Below are 25,664 nucleotides of genomic sequence, written 5' to 3'. Positions count from 1 at the left end.
CCGGAAGCACAACGGTGGACTGCGTGTGACAGATCTCACCAGGGAGTACGGGAGGAATCCATCGACCATCGGGACCATCCTGAAGATGAGGGAGAAGATCCTTGTGACTGATGTAGCCAAGGGAGTCACCAGGATTGTGAAGAACCACCCAGCTGTTCTGGAGGAGGTGGAGAAGTTGCTGCTCATCTGGTTAGAAGAGAAGCAGCGTGCAGGGGACACAGTGACTGAGGCCGTCATTTGTGAGAAGGCCAAGGCCTTGCACGCAGACCTCGTCCGGCAACAGCCAGGAACCTCAGGCGAGCCAGAAGTCTTCAAGGCAAGCAGAGGCTGGTTTGTCCAGTTCAAGACGAGATCTGGAATCCACAGCATGGTCAGGCATGGAGAGGCTGCCAGTTCTGATGTTCCTGTGGCTGAAGAGTTTGCAGCGGAGTTCCTGGAGTCACCAAGTGACTCTGATGCACCAGAGTCAACAGTGGTGCAGGACATTGTTTCCTTGGGGAGGACCATGGGCCTGGAGGTCACAGAGGAGGACGTCAGTGAGCTGGTGGAGGAGCACGACCACGAGCTGACCACCCAGGAGCTGGTCGAACTGCAGGCAGAGGCTGCGCAGGAGCAGGCCTCGCTGGAAGAGGAGGAAGCAACTGAGGAACGGCTGTCCTCCAAAGAACTGAGGGACATTTGCCAGAAGTGGAAAGATGTGCAGGCTTTTGCACAGTGGCACCACCCTGACAAGGACCTGACACGTGACCTTGCGAACACTTTTGATACGAGGGTCATGTCGTCTTTCAGGGAGGTGCTGAAAAGGCGGATGAAGCAGCAGACCATGGACAGGTTCTTCAGCAAGAAGCAAAGAGTGGAAGAGGAACCTTCTTCGAGTTGTCCCCCAGAGTCTTAGAAAATGTATGTACAGTACTGTACACTTTGGTGATTTTTAAATGCTTTTCTGTCATGTTTAGAAACTTAAATTATTTTTCCTTCAGTTTTTGAAATGCTCTTTACAGTATGACTTTAAAGAGCACTTAATAAACTCTTTTTGTACCAAATTTGGCTTTGTTTGGACTTTTTTTGACCATAGGAACGCATTAATTGATTTTCAATGCATTCCTATGGGAAACCGTGCTTCGCAAGACGAAAAATTCGCAAGATGAAAAAACTCGCAGAACGAATTAATTTCGTCTTGCGAGGCACCACTGTATAAAGATTTGAGGTTATTACCCCTCTATTATTGTCCATGCTGGGTCGCTCAACCATTGCTACTGTATCCTTTCTTCTAGCAGATCAAGATGATCAGGTGACAGCAAAAAAGGTTTTTAGCGGGGGCAATTAGAATAAGATCTATTATTTGATTATTAATGTAAACCCCAAAATGTATTTTCTATGGTTAAGTTTTTACCTCTATCTTCAGCACATTTTATTTTATTTTATTGCTATGGCTAGTGGCTGATGCAAATAAAGATTCTATATCTATCTATCATCTATATCTATCTATCATCTATCATCTATCTATCTATCTATCTATCTATCATCTATCTATCTATCATCTATCTATCATCTATCTGTCTATCATCTGTCTATCTCTATCTATCTATCTATCATCTATCTATCTATCTATCATCTATCTATCTATCTATCTATCTATCATCTATCTATCTATCTATCTATCTATCTATCTATCTATCATCTATCTATCTATCTATCTATCTATCATCATCATCTATCTATCATCTATCATCTATCTATCTCTATCTACAGTGGTACCTCGGGTCACAGACCATAGCTGTCAACTTACAGATTTGAAAATAAGGGACCAGCAGCCTCGAAAATAAGGGACCAGCAGCCAAAATAAGGGATTTTCCGGGCACAGGTATGTTCAACTTATGAGCCCCTCCAAGCCAATGGCAGAAAGCCCAGCCAGCAGCCAAATGAAGCCTCAAGCGGTGGTTCCCACAGCACAGCAACCCAGCAAAGGGGATGCAGCAAGGAAAACCACACCGTCACCTCTCCGCTGGGAAGCGCTGAAGCAAAGGCGAGTCCCCAGGCAACGCAGCCAATTTGATTGGCACAAGCATGCAAGCTCCACCCCCCAGTCGTTCTCAGACTCCTTATTGGTGAGCAACACAGCTGAGCAATGCAGTTGAGGATCCTCCCTGGCTGGCAGGGAGGGAGAGGAGAGGAGCTGCTTCCTTTGAAACCCGGGAAATTTAAGTGGCATCATCAATAAGGGACAGCAGCGGGACACGGCGCTGGGATAAGGGAGTTTCCTGCCAAATAAGGGACAGTTGACAGCTATGTTACAGACGCTTCAGGTTACAGACTCCGAATACCCAGAAATAGTACCTTGGGTTAAGAACTTTGCTTCAGGATGAGAACAGAAATTGCGCAGCGGCAGTGTGGTGGCAGCTGGAGGCCCCATTAGCTAAAGTGGTACCTCAGGTTAATAACAGTTTCAGGTTAAGAAGGGACCTCCAGAATGAATTAAGTTCTTAACCCCAAGGTGTATCTCTCTCTCTCTCTCTCTCTCTCTCTCTCTCTCTCTCTCTCTCTCTCTCTGTCTATCTGCATGGCAGAAGCACAATTCTTACAGTTGTTCCTGCTCTGGGTAGCTTTGTCCAAAGCTCTTGAGTATCATTCTCATTTTGGGCAGTTTGTCCATAGCTTGTGACTTTTTGAATTACTCTGAGTTATTTCTAGACAGTTATTTATACCTCACTCTTCGGCTTGCAGAGCTCACAGAAGAGCTTCACAGAACATCCATACAGAACACACACAAACATCAGAAAGCTCTATGGAGCAGAAGTCTAAAACAGAAATACAAAAGCTGGCAGCAGCAGCAGCAGCAGCAAAATCTTAAACAATAAAATCCAGTTGAAAGAGGAAAGTTTCGGCTTATAGTAAAGGAAGTCCAGAGAGGGAGCCTGGCTGTGGGGTCTTTTTAGGAGGGCTTTTTAGAGGTGTGGAACTGCCACCAAAAGTTTCTGTCTCTTGTGCTGCTGGCCTGAGGTGATGACACAGAAAGCAATGCCTACCAAGCAAATCCTGACACCAAGGTAGGCTTGGGAGACACTCTCTTTGAAGAACTTTATTGGCAGCTTCGCTTGCCCTCCGTGGAGCCCACACGCTTCCCTGCGTGTCTCTGCTGCTCCGGGTTTCCAGCTGCAGTTAGCAGAGCTTAAGCACAGCGACAGAAGTAAGAGCCAATGATAGCCTTGTGTGCTCAATAAATCAGGCAGACGCTCGGTGTCTTCCTTATCTTACAAAGAGCTTTAATCTCATACAAATCAACAGATCGTAAATCCCGGTGACACGGCTCCCATCTTGATCCTCTCCCGGATCTGGCTAGACTCACACTGTGTGTGTCTCTCTCTCTCTCTCAGAGATACAGAACACTCCCACTTCCGTGTTCTAAACACGCCTCCAAGAATGTGAGGCGTCACTCAGAACTTCTTAACCCTGTAAGTTCTGACTCTCTCAATACTCTCTTCCTCAGATCTCATTACATTGAGGGCTTTTTCCTCAGCCGGAACTCACAGGAACTCAGTTCAGGCACCGCTCAGGTGGGCGCCATTGCAATTATAAGAGAACAAGGGACGCATTCATGCTGGCACTTATTTTTCTAGAAAAACAGCACTGATTACAGTACATTCCATGCAAATGACTACTGGAATATCTCTTTCCTATGAACCTTGCTTTACTACCCTGAAAGGAGTTTCGTCGGATGGAGGAATGTTCCATCAGGTGAGCCCCCCCACCTGCAGTAAGAAGTGGCCCAGCCCAGCCACAGGTTTGCTAACTCAAGGCAGTGGCGTTGCAACGGGGTGTGGCGGGTTCCATGTTTGCAGGGGTGCCAAGAGGTCACCCTGCGGGGGCTCATGACAGCACGAGCAGCCATTGCGCTGCCTTAGCCGCTTTTGGAGGATCCTCCATTCGCGGCTGCAGCCGTGAGGATAGGATCCCGGCGCCGGCAGCAAACCACTAAGTACAGTGCATGTGCAGCATCACACACATGTGCCGTACGTAGTGACGCCACACATGCGCTGTATAGTGGTTTGCTGCTGGCGCCGCTCCAACACCGTACGGACGGTGCCGGGATCCTCTGTTCACAGCTGCAGCTGGAGCGGCGCCAGCAGCAAACCACTATACAGCGCATGTGCGGCATCGGTACGTATGGGGCATGCGTCGTACGTAGCGACGCTGCACATGCACCCTACATAGTGACACCCGCCATTGGTGTCACGCCGCCTTCCTTCGCCCCTGACTCAAGGTGAACTTGGTTTAGTCATAATTGGTTGGGCTTAAGGGGGGTGTCTCTAGTACTCTTCCCATCACTGCACTACTGTGATGAGAGAGAATACATTATGGAATTTCTCTCAGCCTGGAAAACTGCACTTGAAGGCATCCTCAAGGAACTCCAGGGATCATCTAGTTCAGCCCCTTGCAATGCAGGAATGTCAACTAAAGCATCCATGACAGATGGCCATCCAATGCCTGCTTTACAACCTCAAAGGAAGGAGACTCCACAACCTCCTGAGAGAATCCATTCCACTGTCAAACAGCTCTTACTGTTAGAAGGTTCTTCCTGTATTTAGAGTAGACCCACTAAATTAAATTACTGAATAAGATGAAGCTATATGAATTTCAGTAGCTCTACTCTGAGTAAAAGTTGGTTTAATTCCACCCTAAATTTGTGTCTATACATATAAACAAGTAGATGTAAATGTTATGTAAATCTATATCTTTTTTTAGTTCTCTTTCTCCCCAGTGATGCATGAGAACCGGGTAATGTGTGTTGTATCTTTGGTTCCAAAGATCTCCCTTCAACATTCATTGAAGATTGAAGTATTGAAGATTTTGCCAACAGTTCTATTCCAAGCAACTTCCATTACACATCAACCAAATTAATTCGAAAATTACTCTATTCCCCCTTGGTACACACAAAAAATAAGGTTGGTGTTAATTAGGGAAATGGATGATGAACATGGACAATTAAAAAAATACACACAATGATATAATAATTGTGATCACGAAGCAGTGCAATTAGGTTAAAAGGAAAGCATTTGTTGAAAACTAGGGATGGAATTAAACAGAACTCTGATTAATATCTACACTAATTCTGATTTTAATTGATTTGGAAATTGGACACCGAAAGGCAACAGTAAGAAGACGCGGATCTCTGCATGTGCTCAAAGGGGGTTTATGTGAATCTGCTAATCTAGGTATCTTCATTGCATTTCATGCCCATAGGGGGCCCTCCAAATGCCCCTATTTTCCAGGAACAGTGCCAGGTTTACAGAAGCCATCCTGGTTTCTAATTTGATCCCAGAACATCCCTATTTTCATCAGAGAAATGTTGAAGCGTATGGAGTTCTGCGACCCCCCAAGCCAAGGAGATAAATAACAATACAACCCTTAGAAGACATCTGAAGGCAGCCTGAGCTCTGTGAGTGCAGCTTTGAAGCGCAGAGTGTTTGAGGACTGGGACATAGCAGGGGTACCAAAATGCTTGCTTACAAAGCTATTGTATTGCCAACTTTACTGTACGCTTGTGATATATGAACCACTTATATAAGCCATCTCCAACTCCTTGAAAGATTCCATCAAGGCTGTCTCTGAAAAATTTTGCACATTGCTTGGGAAGACAGGCGAACTAATGTCAGTGTACTGGAAGAAGCAAAGATCACCAGTGTTGAAGCAATGATTCTTCAACATCAACTTTGTTGGACTGGTCATGTTGTGCGGATGCCTGATTATCATCTTCCAAAGCAACTACTCTATTCCGAACTTAAAAATGGAAAGCGTAATGCTGGTGGTCAACAAAAGAGGTTTAAAGACGCTCTCAAGGCAAATCTTTAAAATGTAGTATAAACACTGACAACTGGGAAATACTGGCCTGCAAGCGCTCCAGTTGGAGAACAGCCTTTACCAAAGGTGTCATGGGCTTTGAAGACACTCGAACTCAGGATGCAAGGGAGAAACGTGCTAAGAGGAAAGCACGCTTGGCAAATCTACACCATGATCAACTCCCACCCGGAAACCAATGTCCCCTCTGTGGAAGGACGTGTGGATCCAGAATTGGCCTCCACAGTCATTTACGGACTCATTGTTAAGACTGTGTTCATGGAAGACAATCTTCCTTGGCTACAAGTGATCACCAAAGACGAAGAAAGAAGTTGAACCCCTTCAATGCAGGAATCTCAGCTAAAGCATCAATGAGAGATCACCTTCCTCTGCTTAAAAACCTCTAAGAAAGGAGAGTCCACCACTTTCTGAGGGGACTCTGTTCTACTGTTAACAGCTCTTACTGCCAGAAAGTTATTCCTGTTGTTTAGTCGGAATCTCCTTCCTTGTAACTTGAAGCCATTGGTTCGGGCCCTACCCTCTGGAGCAGGAGAAAACAAGCTTGCTCCATCTTTCATGCGACAGCCATTTAGATAGTTGAAGATGGCCATCATATCTCCTCTCAGTCTCCTCTTTTCCAGGCTAAACATACCCAGCTTTATGATTAAATGATTTTAATGTATTGCTAGACGGCTAAACTCAAGATCTATGATTAAAGGAAGTTCTTTTTGGAATTATAAACTCAACGTTTTCACCCCTAGCCATGACTATATCATAACGAGATAGAGGCACCCATTTCTAAGCAACCTTGAAAGCCATTGTCTTAACTCAGTATATTTATTAATGAACGCTTTTTATAAAGTAGTCCCAGGTCGCCGAAAGTCGTCATTATGACAGATAAAGTTATTTCTTTTGGACTGCGAGTTTCTAATGCTGGAATCCTAATGACTCCATCAAAGGCATTATTCTGAGACCATTTCCCCCAATTATCCCCCAGTTCTAATGGTCTGCCACCAGTGAAACATTACTGACAGCTCCGAAGCAGCACAAAGCCCAAGTCTCAAATATTCCTTTTGCTTCATATTTCGCCGGGATCACTGGAGAAAATAATTGCTTTTGTTCAAGGAGGATAAAATAACTTTCCCTTAGATTCCCCTTTAACCCTGGGGAAATCTCTTCTTCCCTCCAGCTAAGGAGGTAATATAGTTTAGTCGTCCCTCCACCTCTGTCCACAAGCAATGCCAACAGAGTTCAATGTGTGACAAAGCAAACACAGCTTGGCAGGATCAGTGCTTGCCATGGAACTCTTTAAGAAGATGAAGTCAGTGCAAGCAATCCTTACAATTTCATAGTTTCTTGATTGCATCCATTTGGAAAGCCATTTGGCTCAGAGGCTTTGCTCTGCGTCCACCCATTGCCAACACAGGAGGCCAAAGGCTTCAGATATTTTCTGGGGATCACAGGAGGTCATTCAGTATATAGGATGCAGACAGGTCTTTGCATCCACGTGTGGGAAGCAATAGATTTTGAGCAAGGGCTATAGCTTAGTGGTAGGGGTGTGGGTGGTGCTGTGGGTTAAACCACAGAGCCTAGGACTTGCCAATCAGAAGGTCGGCGGTTCAAATCCCCGCAACGGGGTGAGCTCCCATTGCTCGGTCCCTGCTCCTGCCAACCTAGCAGTTCAAAAGCACGTCAAAGTTCAAGTAGATAGATAGGTACCGCTCCAGCGGGAAGGTAAACGGCGTTTCTGTGCGCTGCTCTGGTTCACCAGAAGCAGCTTAGTCATGCTGGCCACATGACCCGGAAGCTGTATGCCAGCTCCCTCGGCCAATAAAGCGAGATGAGCGCCGCAACCCCAGAGTCGGTCACGACTGGACCTAATGGTCAGGGGTCCCTTTACTTTTACCTATAGCTTAGTGGTAAATTCCTGCATTCAAAAGGTCCTGGGCTGGCTGCAAGTTCATTTCTAGACCCAATTCAATGTGCTCACTTTAATGCTTAAATCCCTGAATGACTCAGGCCCCGAATATCTGAAAGACCACCTCCTTCCCTATGGAGTACCGCCACGAAAATTCATCAGGATTTTAGTGCAAATGCTCCTAATACTGTATGCAATATTGCCTAAATATACTCATTTCTGCAAAGCAATTTCCCCCAATACAATGCATGTCTATATGCTATTTTCAGTAATATATGCATTTGTATGCGCAATTTTCTCTAATATATGTGTTTTCTACACATGTGGCTGGAGAACTGCACTGCGAAAATTGGAGAAGAGCACATTTCAAAGGGCGGCTATGCTTCGCTTTGCAAAATGTTAATTCGGTAGGTTTACCTTGAAATGCAAACTGAATTGAATTAATCCCCCATCCCTATATAATGAGGATCTCTCTTACAGCCTCTGTGTAAGAAGCAAACCTGGCCCAGGTGGCTCTCATTTCCAGAAAGCAGCTGACTATTTTCTTCAGACTCTTGTATTTCTTCAGGGAAAACACAATAACCTGAACTCTGGTGTACTGAGATTGTTGTAGCAGATGAATGTTGGGAATGGGAAGACGGAGAAGGCTGGACAGAATTCTGGGTGCCAGATGGGCAGGTGGCAGATTGCTGCGCAGGACAGGATGTTGGCAAGACATTTTGGCTTGCAAGAAAATAGTAACAGGTTTGCAGCATCAAGCGGAAGAGGCACAAAACTATTGGTAAGGTTTTGGTGAGTCAGTGGTTGATAAACTTGCGATTACTAGAGCAGAATTGAAGGATGAAGATAGAAATATAGTACAAGATAGGAAGGGAAAAATGCTTTTGAAAAATGCAAGCACACAGATGCAAGTTGCAGGGGGGCCATAGCTGATTTGTAGAACATCCGCCTTGTACACAGGAAGGTTCCAGGTTCAATTCCTGGCATTTCCATGTCTTGTGGGAATGGCTCCTATCTGAAACCAGTACTGCTGCCAGTCACTGTAGACCAGGCATGGCCAAACTTGGCCCTCCAGCTGTTTTGGGACTATAATTCCCATCATCCCTGACCACTGGTCCTGTTAACTAGGGATGATGGGAGTTGTAGTCCCAAAACAGCTGGAGGACCAAGTTTGGCCATGCCTGCTGTAGACAATCTTTAGTAACGTGGACCAGTTTTCTGATTCAGTGTAAAGCAGTTCCCAATGTTTCTAAATGTAAGTGGAAAAACTGGGCACTCCCTAAGCCTTCTGCATATTTTCTGATGTGATGAAAACTCTTATGCCAGACAGATATTCACCTATTTGGGTTGGAATGCCTTAGTATCTGAATATAGCAGCCATCTGATTCTTGGCTCCAAAGTGAATGTAATAAATGAATAAATGATAAACGAAATTAAAAAAAAAAACCTGCAAAGCACTTCAGACACCAAACTTCTCATGCAGGCAACGAAGAGAAGCCTGATACGCACATATGGGCTTCCTATGGGAGGCCATGCAACGTTTAAAAAGGAGCAACAAGTGTCATGATTGCTTCATGAGACATTTTAGTAGATAATACTGATCGCCAGAGATCTTTAAGACAGAGGTGGTGAAGGGGATCCAGCTAGAAGGCAGGATCTTTATCTCCCCCATCTCTCATGGGCCAAGTTTGATAGGTAAGGAGCTACAGTCACCTGACATCACAATGATCCTTTTTTTGTCCATTCGGACAATCAGCTGATCACTGTGGCTTGAAAAGTACAAATCTGCTTTGGCCCAGGCACATCTTTAGCTACCCCACACCTGGTGTCCTAGGGGAGGTGGCTGTGGTTTGGTGAAAACAGTCTGACATGTCAAATGGGGAGGCCTGGAAGATGTAATGAGATTCATCACTCCTGCCATAAGATGTCATTCTGGTTATTTATCTTCTTCCTAATCAGCTAGATGCCTTGTTCCATTGGTCTGGATGTTTAATCACCAGCTCTGGTCAGGAGATCTGACCTATGATGAAGGGAATGCTCTAGCACAGACCCAAAGTAACGTTAAGAACTGGTCCTTGAGCTAGTTTTGTCCTCCTCTCTCCCTTTCATTTTTCCTCATGTGCCAGAGACTCTCTTAGAACTGATTTTTGAAAGCTGCTCTGAGAACCTTTTTTTGGGGGGGTGGTGTGGGGTAGAGGGCAGGGCAGAAATAAACTAGGAGCTCACTCGTTTTCAGCCTTTCCGTCAAATAATTTCTAAAGCACAATTGCTGCTCTGCCCTCATGCCCCCAGTTAGGAGCTGACGGATTGGTTTTGGTGCTGTCAAAACTGTGTATTCTATGCTTAATTCTGATTGAGCTGTGCTTTGAGATTGTCAGCTCCAACAAGAAGGCAAGAGAAGAAAAGATTTGAGGGCTGAAAGCCTCAAAATACTAGAAGCTGCATGCTTACGTGATAGGATGCTCTTTCTTCTCTATCCATCGGACGGGTCACGTACATTCTCCCAGACACAGGGTCAATGTTGAAGACTTCCATAGGTGGCTGGTCAGCTCCCACGCCAGTGATGCTATATCTTATGTGGATCTCGCTGTCCTTATCCGAACGTATCTGAATAAAAGATGAAAGGGAACCATGAGAGAGCTGGGAATGCAAGGCAGGAGGGAAAGAAAGTTCATGGTGACATGCACACAAAGACACACAAAGCTTTCAAGAGTAGAGAAAAATAGCCTATTATTCTACACACATGTGGATTTAGGCAGGGGACAACTCAGCAACCTGTTCACAAAAGACCAAGGAGATGCTTGTTTCAGGAATCTTCCCAACATCTTCTGTGACACAATGCATGCTGTGTGCTTACGCATCTCAGCCATGTGTGGACTCTATGTTATTTATCCGAGCCCCTGAGATCACAAACAATTTCTGTGAGATCCACAAGCCACTGGCTTATGGGTCCCATGGCTTGCATCAGTAATAGTGCCCAGTGGATTCCAGAAAGGCAAATGGGAATTTGGGAAACAAAAGACGCAGTCACTGCCAGACTGGTCTGTTTTAACAATCTGTGAAAATGCACATACACAATCTCTTTATCTGATCAAAATATTTGCATGTCGCCTGCCCTACAGCCATATTATCAGGGCAGCTTGCAACAAAGAAAGAAGCAAATTAAAACTGCATACAATAAATCAATAAAACCTGTGAAAACTGCATATCAATAAACCATAATATGTATATATATATATATACACATCAAGGTAGATGCTGGGTAAGCCTCTCTAGAACATTGGGTAAGCCTCTCTGGAACCTCTCTGGTTACACTGCTGAAGTGTGACCACTGAAAAGGACCATTTTTTTTTAAAGGATCTGCTGCACATCACATGGAAGGAGCACCCAGAGAAGATGGAGCCATGCAGAGAATAACACAGTTTCCTTTCTCTTCTCCATTGCACAAAATGGCTATCAGCCCTGATTTGTCAGAAACAGCATGCTTCTGAATTCCAGTTGCTAGAAATTGGAGAGGGAAGAGTCCTGTTTGGCTCATGTCTTGCTTGTGGTCTTCCCACGGGCAACCATCTGGTTGGCCACTGTGAGAATGCAGGATGCTGAACAGGACAGGCCAATTCTGAGCACAATTCAAAGTGTCGGTGTGGACTTACAAAGCCTTAAATGGCCTTGTGTGAGAGAGCCAGTGTGGTGTAGTGGTTAAGAGTGGTAGTCTTGTAATCTGGGGAACTGGGTTTGTGTCTCCGCTCCTCCACATGCAGCTGCTGGGTGACCTTGGGCTAGTCACACTTCTTTGAAGTCTCTCAGCCCCACTCACCTCACAGAGTGTTTGTTGTGAGGGAGGAAGGGAAAGGAGAATGTCAGCCGCTTTGAGACTCCTTAAAGGGAGTGGAAGGGGGGGGGATATCAAATCCAAACTCTTCTTCTTCTTCTTGGCCCTGTATACCTAAAGGAGCATCTCCACCTCCATCATGCAGCCTGGACACAGAAGTCCAGTTCTGAGGACCTTTTGGTGGTTCTCTCACTGTGAGACATGAAGCTACAGGGAACTAGGCATAGGGCATTCTCAGTAGTGTTGCCCACCCTGTGAAATGCCCTCCCATCACATGTCAAACAGATAAACAACTATTTGACATCTTGAAGGCAGCCCTGTTCAGGCAAGTTTTTAATGGTTGATGTTTTACTGTGTTTTTAATATTTTGTTGGAAGCTGCCCAGAGTGGCTGGGGCAACTCAGTCAGATGGGCGGCATATCATCATCATCCAGGAGGGCTCCTCTTATAATCTTAAAATAGATTTTTACCAGCAGAGAAGTTAATACTAGATGAGGCGCTGACACAAACTGATAGATGGCTTTGACTCAGGGTAAGAAAGAGGAGATGCATCACTCACAATAAAAAGAGGACCTACTGTATGAAGATGCAGTGGTACCTCGGGTTACAGATGCTTCAGGTTACAGACACTTCAAGTTACAGACTCTGCTAACCCAGAAATAGTATCTCGGGTTAAGAACTTTGCTTCAGGATGACAACAGAAATTGCACGGCGGTGGCGCGGTGGCAGCGGGAGGTCCCATTAGCTAAAGTGGTGCTTCAGGTTAAGAACAGTTTCAGGTTAAGAACGGACCTCCAGAACGAATTAAGTTCTTAACCTGAGGTACCACTGTATGGGTTTGTTTAAAATGTGCCTATGCTAATTTATCTGTATAGGTGCAGATTTAGAAATTACTTTTGTTCTTTAAATGCAATATGTTTTGCCATTGTCTGCTGTGTCCAGGCAGCATAAAGACCTTGTGTGCAGTGTGACAGTCCCTCAAACAGGGGACCCGCTTCAAACAGAGGTTTATCCTGTGTAAAGTAGGCTATATTGCCACCCTGTTTTGACTGTGCTTGCAGTTCACCGAAAGTCAGTTTCAAGGCCACCTCTGCCACTCCATCATGCATATTTTCCCAAGGAAAATAAAAGCAAATAAACAACAAGCTCTGCAAAGATAGTTTCATTCACGTTTCCAGCCACCAGATACAAGACAGTAAGTAGGCGGGTTGAGACGTAACTGTGGCAGCCTTGACCTGTTATCGCTCTGCAATCTGAAGTTAATTTTCTGATCAGCAATGTAAAGGAGTTCTTGCAAGATCAGGACTATTTCTGAAAGGGGTAAGAGAGGTGCAAGGTACAAGGGAGAAACAAACCATCTTGACACCCCCCCTCAGCTTCAGAAAACAGTCTGATGTGTATCGTGGTGACAAGCAAATGCTCTCTTTGACATCCCCCTGCCCAGATTTATGAAAAAAAAAAGAATGTGGAGGGGTGGGGAAATGGGGTTGGAGAGACAGATAATAGAAGCCCACTTTACAGCAAAAGAAGATTGAAACTTCACATCTCGATGGCAGCCGCTTTTCGGGGTGAGTCTGGATGTGCTGGTGAAGATGCACCTCCATGTGCAACAGGCCCAAAGGAGATGGCTATGTTAATAAATACTGTATTTTTCGCTCTATAAGACGCACCAGACCACAAGACGCATCTAGTTTTTGGAGGAGGAAAACAAGAAAAAAATATATTCTGAATCCCAGAAGCCAGAACAGCAAGAGGGATCGCTGCGCAGCGAAAGCAGCGATCCCTCTTGCTGTTCTGGCTTCTGGGATAGCTGCGCAGCCTGCATTTGCTCCATAAGACGCACACACATTCCCCCTTAATTTTCAGGAGGGAAAAAGTGAGTCTTGTAGAGCAAAAAATACGGTAAATAAATAAAAGAGCAAGCAAGCAGGCAGGGAAACAGATAAGTTCTGCTCTGGCTGAACGGAGGTAGCTATGCAGGTAGCGACGGCAAGAACATTTTGTGCTTCAGAGCAGAGGTAAGTCAAGGAAGGGATGTAAGATTCCTGCTCTCCCTCACTGGTGTCTTTTAACTTCAAAAACTATCAACCATTCTTTACAAGTCGGGTGTCAACTGATCAACATATTTTCTAAAAAATTGTGTTGTTCTCAGTGTCTCCTAAAGACTTTTCATTTATTTAGGCAAGCCTAGCCGGATGCGTAACGTTAAGATGTTATTTTATTTTATTATCCGTATTTTAAACAACTGCTGATTTTACTCACAATTTTTAGGTTAACTTGCTTTTTATAAATTATTTCTTAATGAGCGCTTTGTACACTATGTAAACAGCTTAGAGGTTATGGATGATTAAGCGTTATAGAAATCCTGCTAAATAAATAAAAATAAATCATATCATTTGCCTTTTAACTAATTAATCAATTGGTGAGAGTGGATGCTACCCAAACTTCAGTAGAAGAGTTTTTATGAGATACTGAAGGATTTTTAAGATAACTTTCAGCTTAATAAACATGAGCTTCCATTCATTGTTCAAAGAAAGAGCATCTCTCATATTTTGTTTGTCATTTCCCACTGTAGTCTCACACCAGGAATAAAACAGTTCCAGTAATTAAGAACTGTGCTCTCAAATCATCACCCCATTGATTAAGGGCCCCCGTGATTCATTAACTAAAACTTAGCTGATTGATCTACTGATTAAACCACTTGAATCTTGCAACCTTTGTTATTTATTAATTACACCTGTACCACACTCTTTCTCAGAAGACCCCTAAGGGCCAAGCCGTATTTAAGAATAACTGGCATAGGGTAGGAGTTCAGACCAAGGTGGCGGCAGGGCTTTCATCCTTTACCCCACTGCAGTCCCAATTGGAAAGGCTTCTCCCTGTGCCAGTTATTTGCAATGGGAGGAAAGCATCCATTAGACAGACAAAAGAAATAACTTCTTCACACAGTGCATAATTAAACTAGGGAACTTGCCTTCACAAGAGGTGGTAGTGGCCACCAACTTAAAGGTAAAGGGACCCCTGACCATTAGGTCCAGTCGTGGTCAACTCTGAGGTTGCGGCGCTCATCTCGCTTTATTGGCCGAGGGAGCCGGCGTACAGCTTCTGGGTCATGTGGCCAGCATGACTAAGCCGCTTCTGGCGAACGAGAGCAGCGCATGGAAACGCCATTTACCTTCCCGCCGGAGCGGTACCTATTTATCTACTTGCACTTTGACGTGCTTCAAACTGCTAGGTTGGCAGGAGCAGGGACCGAGCAATGGGAGCTCATCCCATTGCGGGGATTCGAACCACCGACCTTCTGATTGGCAAGTCCTAGGCTCTGTGGTTTAACCCACAGCGCCACCCTTACGGCCACCAACTTGGATGGCTATAAAAGAGAATTAGACCAATTCATAGAGGATAAGACTATGGATGGCTACTAGCAACCCTTGCTATGTTCCACCTCCAGTGTTGCAGGGGGACATCCTTCCTAAGTGGCAGTTGCTTGGGAACCACAGGTGTGATGTGTGCTGTTGTGCTCGTTTTCTGCTTATGGGCTTCCCATATGCATCAGGTTGGTCGCTGTGAGAAGAGAATGTTGGTCAAGATGCATCTTTGGCCTGATTCAGCAGGCTCTTCTTATGTTCCAGCAAAATAAAAATAAAAATAAAAATGAGGCTTTCAAGTTTATTATTGTTTGTGTTGTATTAGCAAAGACGAAGCCAGAGAATGAGGCCAGCCTAGTATTCTCTGCTGATTCCAAGATATAGAATGAATCAACGCTTGAGGGAATAGCTATGGGAGGCTGTCATGATGAGCTCTTAAATGTACTTCTACAACACCACTGATGGGTCACAAACCATTTGGAGGACAGAAGGATCTGGCTAGGCCAAGACTCTGATTGGTGCAAGTGGAGGACAGATGAAAGAGAGTTATAATGGAAGTTGAGGTCAATTTCTAAAAGCAGCCAAGGAATATAATGCAGGCAGTTGGAATGACAATGCTGAGGAGTCAGAGAGATGCTTGCAGAAACAGTGATGTAATGTTGGGACTTAGACAGTTCTGAATGACTCAGTAACAGGGTCTTTTCACTATTTTGTTTGTGGTGGGCTAACCCACATGAATGGGACGCGTCTAACCCACATGAATGGGACGCGGCTAACCCACATGAATGGGACGCGGCTAACCCACATGAATGGGACGCGGGTGGCGCTGTGGGTAAAACCTCAGTGCCTAGGACTTGCCAATCGTATGGTCGGCGGTTCGAATCCCCGCGGCGGGGTGAGCTCCCATCGTTCGGTCCCAGCTCCTGCCCACCTAGCAGTTCGAAAGCACATCAAAGTGCAAGTAGATAAATAGGTACCACTTTATAGCGGGAAGGTAAACGGCGTTTCCGTGTGCTGCGCTGGTGCTGGCTCGCCAGCTGCAGCTTCGTCACGCTGGCCACGTGACCCGGAAGTGTCTTCGGACGGCGCCGGCTCACGGCCTCTAGAGCGAGATGAGCACGCAACCCTAGAGTTGGACACAACTGGCCTGTACGGGCAGGGGTACCTTTACCTTTACCTTTACCTTTAACCACATGGAAGGCATTGAAATCCAGGAAGCATTGTGCTCACCCTCAATTGCCATCCTTGTCCTTGTTAACTGCTTTGCATGCAGAATGTCCCAGCTCCAATATGCAGCCACATCATCATGCTGCAATCTTGCACAATCCTGAGATCTTTTTCATATGTACTACTGCCAAGTAGGACACACACACTCCTACACCTGGTGCATTTCATTCCCCTCCCCTAACGGCAGACATTCTTAGTTGTCTCTGTTGAATTTCATTTTAAGAATATAAGAAGAACCCTTCTGGATCAGGGCCGTTGTCTATCTAGCTGAGCAACCTGTTCTCATAGTGTCCAAACAGCTGCCAATGGGAAGCCCACAACCAGGACCTGAGCACAACAGCAACACTCTCCCCTCTTGCAGTTTCCAGAAATTGATATTTTGTTTTCTTCCATCCTGCTTTTTCTATTGCATTTTGAATTTTATCCCTATCTGCTGAGGTAGGGACAGTTTATGTGAACCACAAATATGGTAAGATTTCCCTCTGCCCTTTCCTCTAGAAGTCATTGATGAAAACTGTTGCATCCTCTTCTACCTGTAGGTAGGCAAAAGTTCATGGTAGGGCAAACTATACCCTGTTATAAATTCTGCTTCTGGCATTTGTGGAAGGCAAAGGTTTTGGCTAATAGCAAGATTAAAATCAACTGCTGAACTTCAGAGTCCAGGGCTGGTTATTTTTTTTTAAAGAACAACAACAAGGTCCATTACTGAAGTATTAACAGATTTAATTTCAGAGCTGGAAGATTATAGTCCTTTAGTTATCACTTAAAACTTAAAAGTTTGAAGCAAGGGAAGTGTAGCTCAAGGAGCTTCCAAGCATTTAAGGCTCTGAGACATGATTATGTACGGTCAATGGGATAACACGCTTGAAATATATATATATTATGAACCTAGTCACCGAAATTAAAATTACTTCAAGATGAGGCTATACAAAAATGGTGAGACAATCCGATTAATTTATTCCAAATGGGGAGAGTGGCAGAGTGCAGTCCCCAGCCCTCCCTCCCTGCCCTTGCCAAAGGATGTTTAAGTGTAACAAAAGGAGTCAAAACAGCACAGGAGTTTGTAAAATCCAGAAGTGGCAGCAGAAAATCATTTCGGATATTTATTTTTGTACTTTAGGGCATCAGCTGGCGGTGTGGCTTGACACTGCTTCGGTATTAAACTCCGCATTACCACATGTCATCTTAGAAGAGCTGATAATGTGACTACTCCTTGGACAACTCACGAGGCTTTTCACAAACCTCTGTCAAACCAAATCTCTCTCTCTTGATCAATAACGGTGCACAGAGAAGGGGGCTATTTGCAGCGTCTAAAAGGGCTGGATTAGCAGAATACTGTAAATACAGATGGCAGGGACTAATTCCAGCTCTTAAGCAGTGATCATGCAAATCACTTAGGCATGCGAACAGCTCCCTTGAGTTCAAAGGGATTACTCACATGAGCAGAGTAGCTTGTGCACCCTGCATATTAGCTGAAATCAAGACTTATTTTGTGCAATCAGGGCAGCCTGGCTTGGCACCATGCATGCAAACCCAACGGCTTTGGCCATGATAAGTGCACGGCAGCTGATGTTGTCCTTAGCTCCCCTGCTGATAAGAATTTCAGTTCCTGAAACAGCAGTGGTAGCTGGTGCCATTATTGGGATCGGCAGGGCGGAAGGCAGGGAGACCAGCAATTTTGGAGGCAAAGGCAATGCATACAGCCTCCAAAATCCTGGTGAGGAAAATTAGGACACCCGTCAGCGGAGGCCCTGCTCCCTCTCACTCAGACCCCCCCCCATCTCTCTGCTCCCTTTTCCATCACTGTCTCCCTTGGGGATCACAACTCTCACCTCCTGCACCATCACGATGATGGGTCCTTACACACCTTCGCCCACTAACACTGCCCGCCACATGCCAAGTCCAGAAGGAGAAAGGGGGGGTGGCACATGGACACAAAGTGAGAGCACAGCAGCAAAATAGTCTGTATTTGGCCCCACCCTCTGATGGGAGCCAACTGATTCATGCCAGAGTGTGAGACACAAAAACAGTGAATTTTTTTTTTGGTCCCACACTCTGGTACAGCCAGAGTGCAGGAGCCAAAATGGGACATCCCGGGTGTGTGTGGAATCAGAAGCTGGGGTGGCTTCCGTAATTGTGGGATGTCCTGCTCACCGCACAACTGGGTGTTAGGGAAGAAGGGAGGCAGGCAGTGGCGGAGAGCAGGCGGGGGCAGGGCTGGCGTGCATCCTGGGGGCGGGGCGAGCCATCTGTGGGGCATGGCACCCAGTGCGGGTGGGGGGACAGCCACGATGGCACCCTGCCGGGATCATGCTGCCAGGGGCAATGCGCTCCCCCCACACTCCTCTACCTCCGCCAGTGGAGGCAGGTGGGTGCTGGCTGAGAGTAGACTGAGGTTGATGGGGCAGTGTTCCTGTCAATAGCTCATCCTACACTCAAGTAGGACCCTGGTGGAGACACATGCCCGACTGGCATGTTCTCTCCCTCCTAGTCGATCGTTCAGGAGCTTCATTAGCTTTCTTCAGCCCAAACATCAAAGCAACTGATGCCAACAGACATCAGCACACTTAGGGATCTACAGAGTCTGCGCAGTTCGTGTGACAGACCTCAGCAACTCAGCATTTTGGCTAATCTACTTTATTTACATATAAACACACTGCAACCTGCCTCCCTTTCTCTCTAGCATCAGACAGCAGAGAGAAAAAGAACAAAGGACAATAGTCCCACTTCACAGAACACAGTAACACAAACATCCTGTCTCCGTCACTTCCCACTCTGTGGAGTCAAAACATATACAGTCATGTGATAGACAACAATCCCATGACTGCAGTCATGGAACAGGAATTCTAACAGTTCCATTCATGCTAATGGACCAGCCTCCACTGTGCAACAGAGAGCTGATGTACATGACCACTGGAGGCACAAAGGCAGACGGAAATCCAGCTCAAAGCACTGCATGCACTGACTTCCCATCTGTGGCATCTAAGGGTGTCAATAAGCACTGCAAATACACTATTGGGATGCTAAAGTGATAGTTTACCTATGAATTACCTATCTAGGGACATGGGTGGCGCTGTGGTCTAAACCACTGAGCCTCTTGGGCTTGCCGATCAGAAGGCTGGCGGTTCGAATCCCTGTGACAGGGTGAGCTCCCACTGCTCTGTCCCAGCTGCTGCCAACCTAGCTGTTCGAAAGCATGCCAGCGCAAGTAGATAAATAGGTACCACTGCAGCAGGAAGGTCAACAGCATTTCTATGTACTCTGGCTCCCGTCATGGTGTTCTGTTGTGCCAGAAGCGGTTTAGTCATGCTGGCCACGTGACCTGGAAAGCCGTCTGTGGACAAACGCTGGCTCCCTCGGCCTGAAAGTGAGATGAGCGCCGCAACCCCATATCACCTTTGACTGGGCTTAACCACCCAGGGGTCCTTTACCTTCTTTAGGTAACCTATGCATGGGAAGAGAGCAGCTATGTCCAAGCAGATAGGAAAATCTGAACCACACTGATATGGTGAGAGCACTTTTCTGGACCATGGACCTTGCCTCCCTATCAGTGGAGAAGCTTCTCTTTCTCCACCTGCACAATGCAAAATCACCTTGCACACTTCTCCATTCCACTGTTGATTAATAGCCAACGATCTGAATTATACCAACTCAGAGGCTCATCTTATTTGTGATGTGATATTGCACACAGACACCCTGCCCCCCAAAATAGGTTGGCACTTTGGGAAATAAAAAGAAGCAGTTTTGCACCTTAAGGAAATCAACAAGAATGGAAGTGACTTGAAGAAAGCTTCTTTGCCTCTTTCAAGTATCCGTGAGTTTTCGAGTAAGTGACATGAAACACTGGTAAATGGAAGGCAAATAAGCTTTAAATTGCAGGAGATGAAAGGCAGTATATGGAATGGAAGCCCAGGGCCAGACCAGTTAGGGCACAAGAAGTTTTCAGGATTTGTTTCATTGGTCAGCACTTAAAGGAAGCACTAAAGGAAATAAAAATGTCCTTTTATGTATTAATCCACAACTACCACTCTCCCCTCTTCACTCCTGCCTGAGTCTGTAGATTTAGTACTTAGTTGCTAAAAATACACGGGCAGAATTTTATTATCGGGATTTGTTGTTGTTTTATCTGAGACATAAAGGCGTTCACCCACATTTGTACAAAATCTCTTATTTCACTGTCAGGTACAGCCTCATGAGAGTTTTAATTAAGGGTGCCACTGAATGTCAGCATGGGGGAAGACTGGAAACAAACTCCCCCATTTCAGAAAAAGCTATCCAGCTATGATCTGAAAAAATTCCTTACTGAAACTTGCCTTTGCTCATTATGACCTTGCTGGGGGGAGTCATCTGCAACACCTTGCTCATCAAATATTCAGATAACACCAAAGTGGGATGGGTAGGTCTTGCCACAGAAAACAGACTCAGGTTACAAGATGACCTTAAAAGACTGGAGAACTGGACCCAAACTAACAAAATGAATTTCAATGGGGACAAATGTCAGGTTCTATACTTAGGCAGAAATAAGCAGAAATATAGGATGTGGGACACCTGCTTTGCCAATAATACATGTGAAAAGGATCTAGGGGTCTTAGTAGACCATGAGCTTATCATGAGTCAACAGTGTGATGCAGCAGCAAAATAAATAAATAAATAAATAAAATGCTAATGCTATTCTAGGCTGCATCAACAAACACCTAGTGTCCGGCTAAAATGAAGTCATAGTACCGCTCTATTCTGCCTCTATTCCACACCTGGAGTCCTGTGTCCAGTTCTGGGCATTACAGTTTAAGAAGGATATTGACACATTGGAAGGTGTGCAGAGGAAGGTGACCAAGATGATCAAGGGTCTGGAAACCAAGCCTTACGAGCAATGCCTTTGGGAGTTGGGTATGTTCAGCTGGAAAAGAGGAGACTGAGAGGAGACATGACAGCTTTTCTTTCAATATCTTTAGGGCTGTTATATGGACTATGGAGCAAGCTGGGTTTCTCCTGCTCTGAAGCCACAAACCAATGGCTTCAAGTTACAAGAAAGGGAATTCCAAATAAATATCAGGAGCACTTTTCTGGCAGTAAGAGCTGTTTGCCAGTGGAATAGACTCCCTAGGAAATTACTGGAGTCTCCTTCTTTGCAGGTTTAAGCAGAGGCTGGATGGCCATCTGCCAAAGATGCTTTAGTTGAGATTCCTGCATTGAAGGGAGTTGGATTAGAGGACTCTTTGGGTCCATTCCAACTCTACAATTCTATTATTCTATGTTCCAGGATTTCCACCGCTGGTTGTCAGTGCTAATCCAGGGGAATCCCTCTGAGCCATCCTAATGTAACTGCAGAGGGGAATCTGTTTATTTTGTCAAGACGATTAATCTTTGATTCTTTGGGTGTGTAATATTAGTGGCAGAGTGGCACTATTTATTTCGTTCTTCAATTTATTTATTGCATTTATTCATTGCTTTCCATGAAACAGTCTCTAACACCTCCAGATATATAAAATAAACAATTGTGCTTGTCACTCCTTTATAGAATGATACAATAGAACAAGTATATCGGAAGTGTTTCACCCAACAAGACTCGAAAAGGGCATATCTAACATACACTTTCAGGTCAAAGGGTGACAGTCTTTAGGTATTAAATCTCTGCCAACAACTCAAAAAAAATCTAAATCGAAGATAAGCTGTCTCTTGAAGTCAAAAGCTTTCTTCTTTTCCCTGCTTTCACAGCAGCAGCAACAAGAATCAGATGGAAATCCTACCATAGGTATCAGCTTACCCAGTCACTGTCTGGGATACTAATCAGGGATAATGTTGAAAGTTTCTGACTATTTCCATAGGAAAACTTATTCCAATAAGCTATCATTTTGCTATATTTACTAAAGACGCCAATTTTAGTAGATTTGCTTTGGTTCTTAACAATGAGGACGGCAAGCCATATTGTGCCTAGAATATTGTCCCCAAATACCGGTACTTATTTTTAATGGATTCAGCACTTTTGTGGGTCCACATGACTTCAAAGCTGTGCTCCATAGAGCAATTGCCCGACTGCTCTTGCCTGAAAAGGTTAAAAATGGGATTCATAGAATCATAGAACTGAAGAATTGGAAGGGACTCTGCGGGCTTTCTAATCCAATCAGAGGGTCATCTAATTCAACCATCCAACCTCTGCTTAAAAACCTCCAATGAAGGAGAGTCCACCAACTTCAAAGAGAGTCTTTTCCACTGCCCAACAGCTCATACCACCATAAAGTGTTAGGATCATCCTACTTGCGTGTAGGACCCTGGCAGATACACATGCCCGACTGGCATGTTCTCTCCCTCCTGGTCAATCGTTCGGGAGCTTCAAAAGCTTTCTCCAGCCTGAACATCACAGTGACTGATACCAAGAAACATCAGCACACTTAGGGATCCCGCAGAGTATTTGCAGTTTGCGTAACAGAACTGAGTAGCACAGCATTTTGGCTAATCTACTTTATTTACATATAATACACTTGGAGCATTCTGACTCAGCTCCTTCCTCTTTCTCATCAGACAGCAAAGAGAAAGGACAAAGGACAATAGTCCTACATCACGGAACACAGTAACATAAACATCCTGTCTCCGTCACTTCCCACTATGTGGAATGAAAACATACACCGTCGTGCGATAGAAAACAATCCCATGACTGCAAACACAGAGCAGAATCCTAACATAAAGCTCTTTCTGATGTTTAGTCCAAATCTCCTCTCTTGTAACTTGAATGTATTGGTTTAGGTCCTTCCCTCTGAAGCGTGAGAAAACAAGCTTGTTCTATCTTCCATGTGATTCCTTTAGATAGTTGAAGATGGCTGTCATATCTCCTCTCAGTCTCTCCTCTTTCCCTCGCTAAGTATACCCAAGTGAGTTGTGGCCCTTCTGTATATTTGATCTAACTTGCTTTCTAGGTTCAGTTTCATCTATTCAACAGGAATGGGGCTAATGCAAAATAAGATTCTGCATGCTTTTGTCCAAGTCCTACATGTTATCCTAGCTGAAACCAAGCTACACAAATGTCACCACAGTGGGTTCTTTTTTAAGGCTTCAGGGAACTATAGGAAAGCCCGGGATGCTCACATGTGTAGGAAAGAGACATGCAATTCCTGAGTTTGTCTGCCCCAGCTCTGGGAACTCTGAAGTCCCAACACAAGCAGTCTAGTTTATGAAGAGGCTTTGAATGCACCCTTTGTTAGCTCTAGCCTGAGTCTTGGCCTTTTCTTGGCCTTTAAGCCCGCCATTCTCAGACGTTTCCTCCCCATGGACCACTTGACAATTGCCAAGGGTCTTGGTGGAGCACTTAATGATTTATGACATTCTGTGCTAGATGCTGTATGATTTTAAATTCTATTTTTATTGCCTCTTTTATTCTTTATATGTTGTATTACCATTTGAATTCCATGGAATTCAGATAGTAATACAATAAAATGCAATGTAAGACATAAAAGAACAATACAAGTGCAAATCAATACAGATATTTAATTTGATGGATGTGCTGTCTCCTGCCTTCAACTACAGACATGTCACAGACCACCTGAATGAGGCCTAAGGAGCACAAGACCACAATTTGGGAATCCTTGTTTTAAGCATATGGTGAGGCCAAAAGCTTTCCCTGCCAGATACCCTTCCTGGGATTAGTAGTCAGGAGGCGGGAAAAAACTGTTGGTGAACCATACATTTTAGAACTCTTTCAACATTAGCTTGGTAAACTGCTTTATCTTTGTGAACTCCTTTGAAGTAGTTTTTTAAAAAACAATAACGATCATGCAATATATCAAATTTTATGGAATAAAGTTCCAGGGGTGAGCAAACTTTTTCAGCAGGGGGCCGGTCCACTGTCCTTCAGACCTTGTGGGGGGCCGGACTACAGTGGTACCTCGGGTTACATATGCTTCAAGTTACAGACTCGACTAACCCAGAAATAGTACCTCGGGTTAAGAACTTTGCTTCAGGATGAGAACAGAAATTGTGCTCCGGCGGCGCGGCGGCAGCAGGAGGCCCCATTAGCTAAAGTGGTACTTCAGTTTAAGAACAGTTTCAGGTTAAGAACGGACCTCCGGAACGAATTAAGTACTTAACCCGAGGTACCACTGTATATTTTTTGGGGGGAAATGAACGAATTCCTATGCCCCACAAATAACTCAGAGATGCATTTTAAATAAAAGAACACATACTACTCATGTAAAAACACGCTGATTCCCGGACCGTCCGTGGGCCGGATTTAGAAGGCGATTGGGCCGGATCCGGCCCCCGGGCCTTAGTTTGCCTACCCATGGAATAAACCAACCAACCAACTAAATTGTGGGCAGGTTTTTAGCCTTCTGCATTGATGTTTTTAATTATGCCCTAATTCTGATTTGAGCTGAAGTCTGTCTGCCTGTCACCAACTCTACGTTTGGCTAGAAGGAACCACTTTTTATATGCAAAAACAAAACGAAACAAAAAACTGGGATAAGAAGAAGCTTGAATAGCTCATGTTTCTTCTCCTGCCAGTTCTCCATATGTACAAATCGCTCACAATTACCGCAATATGTTGGGGCGAGGGAAGTGAGGTGGGGGGGGGTACATGCCAATCTTCAATATGCTTATTTTGCATCTGAACACAGCTTTGGACTATTTAAACATGGGATATGGCTTTGGTCGTTTACTCGAGAGAAAACAAAGGAAAGTTCTTAAGTTGCACAAAAGTTGGCCAACAGCAGGAGGCTCACCAATGCCAACGTTAATTAAGAGCATTTCGAACAAAGCATAGCTTATGTGCAGCGGGTTATGCTTGTAAGCATTTGAACTTTGAAATTGCTGTGGCAGGCAGAATGACTGCAAACTTCCTTTAATGAGACCAAGGGAAGAAGAAAAAACACACACCCCAAGAGTTGCTCTGGAAGGGCATTCCATTCATCCGTCTTTATGGCCATATTCCCAGTCATTTGTGCTTTTTTTGCCCATCCCTTAATGCTCAAGATGTCGTCCCTCTTTGATCATCCCTCTTGCTTACAGACTGCTGCTATGGGACCATTTTTCTCCACTAATTAGACAAATGGGAGGATCCACCTGCATTTCCTGCATCCTTAAGCACCCAGGAAGGAACTGTTCATAGACACTTGTCAACTTTCCCAAAGATTCATAAATACGGGGACATTCCCATGGGCCATCTAAAGCCAACACTGTTTCATTCATGACAAGCCTCCACCTTTTCCCCTTTGAATGCCCCCAAGGAACACGATTCCACAACTCCCCATGTCAACCTGATCCATTGCTGAGTGCTCAGTTCTGGTGGGATGCTTTCCTCAATGCTTTCTTTAAATCTAGCTGACTTAATTTCAAAACCCTGTAAGCTAATGTATTAGCCCAAAGTTGAACAGCGAGATTCGGAGCTGAACAGGGTTTTCAACCCAGGATCATGATCCATGCTTTGTTCCATATGCCTGGAGGCTTTTCAAGACCCACTTCATCCCCTCCACCAAAGGTGCTCCTGGAAGTCAAA

At 44.9% G+C, this 25,664-nt stretch overlaps 1 protein-coding gene across 8 annotated transcripts in view; it reads right to left on the bottom strand.

Moving 5' to 3' along the window:
* CDH4 (cadherin 4) overlaps positions 1-25,664 on the bottom strand; it is an 806,698-nt gene that overhangs the window by 169,011 nt on the left and 612,023 nt on the right. For all 8 annotated transcript variants that reach the window (XM_083618498.1, XM_083618497.1, XM_083618499.1 and 5 more), the window contains one exon: positions 10,205-10,360. In XM_083618498.1, coding sequence (XP_083474624.1) covers positions 10,205-10,360 — 156 coding nt within the window. The remainder of the gene's footprint in view (positions 1-10,204; positions 10,361-25,664) is intronic.

This window comes from Podarcis filfolensis (assembly GCF_964270895.1).
Source record: "Podarcis filfolensis genome assembly, chromosome: 6".
Taxonomy (NCBI): domain Eukaryota; kingdom Metazoa; phylum Chordata; class Lepidosauria; order Squamata; family Lacertidae; genus Podarcis; species Podarcis filfolensis.
Note: the sequence above shows the minus strand (reverse complement) of the source record. Positions and strands in the feature narration are given on the sequence as shown.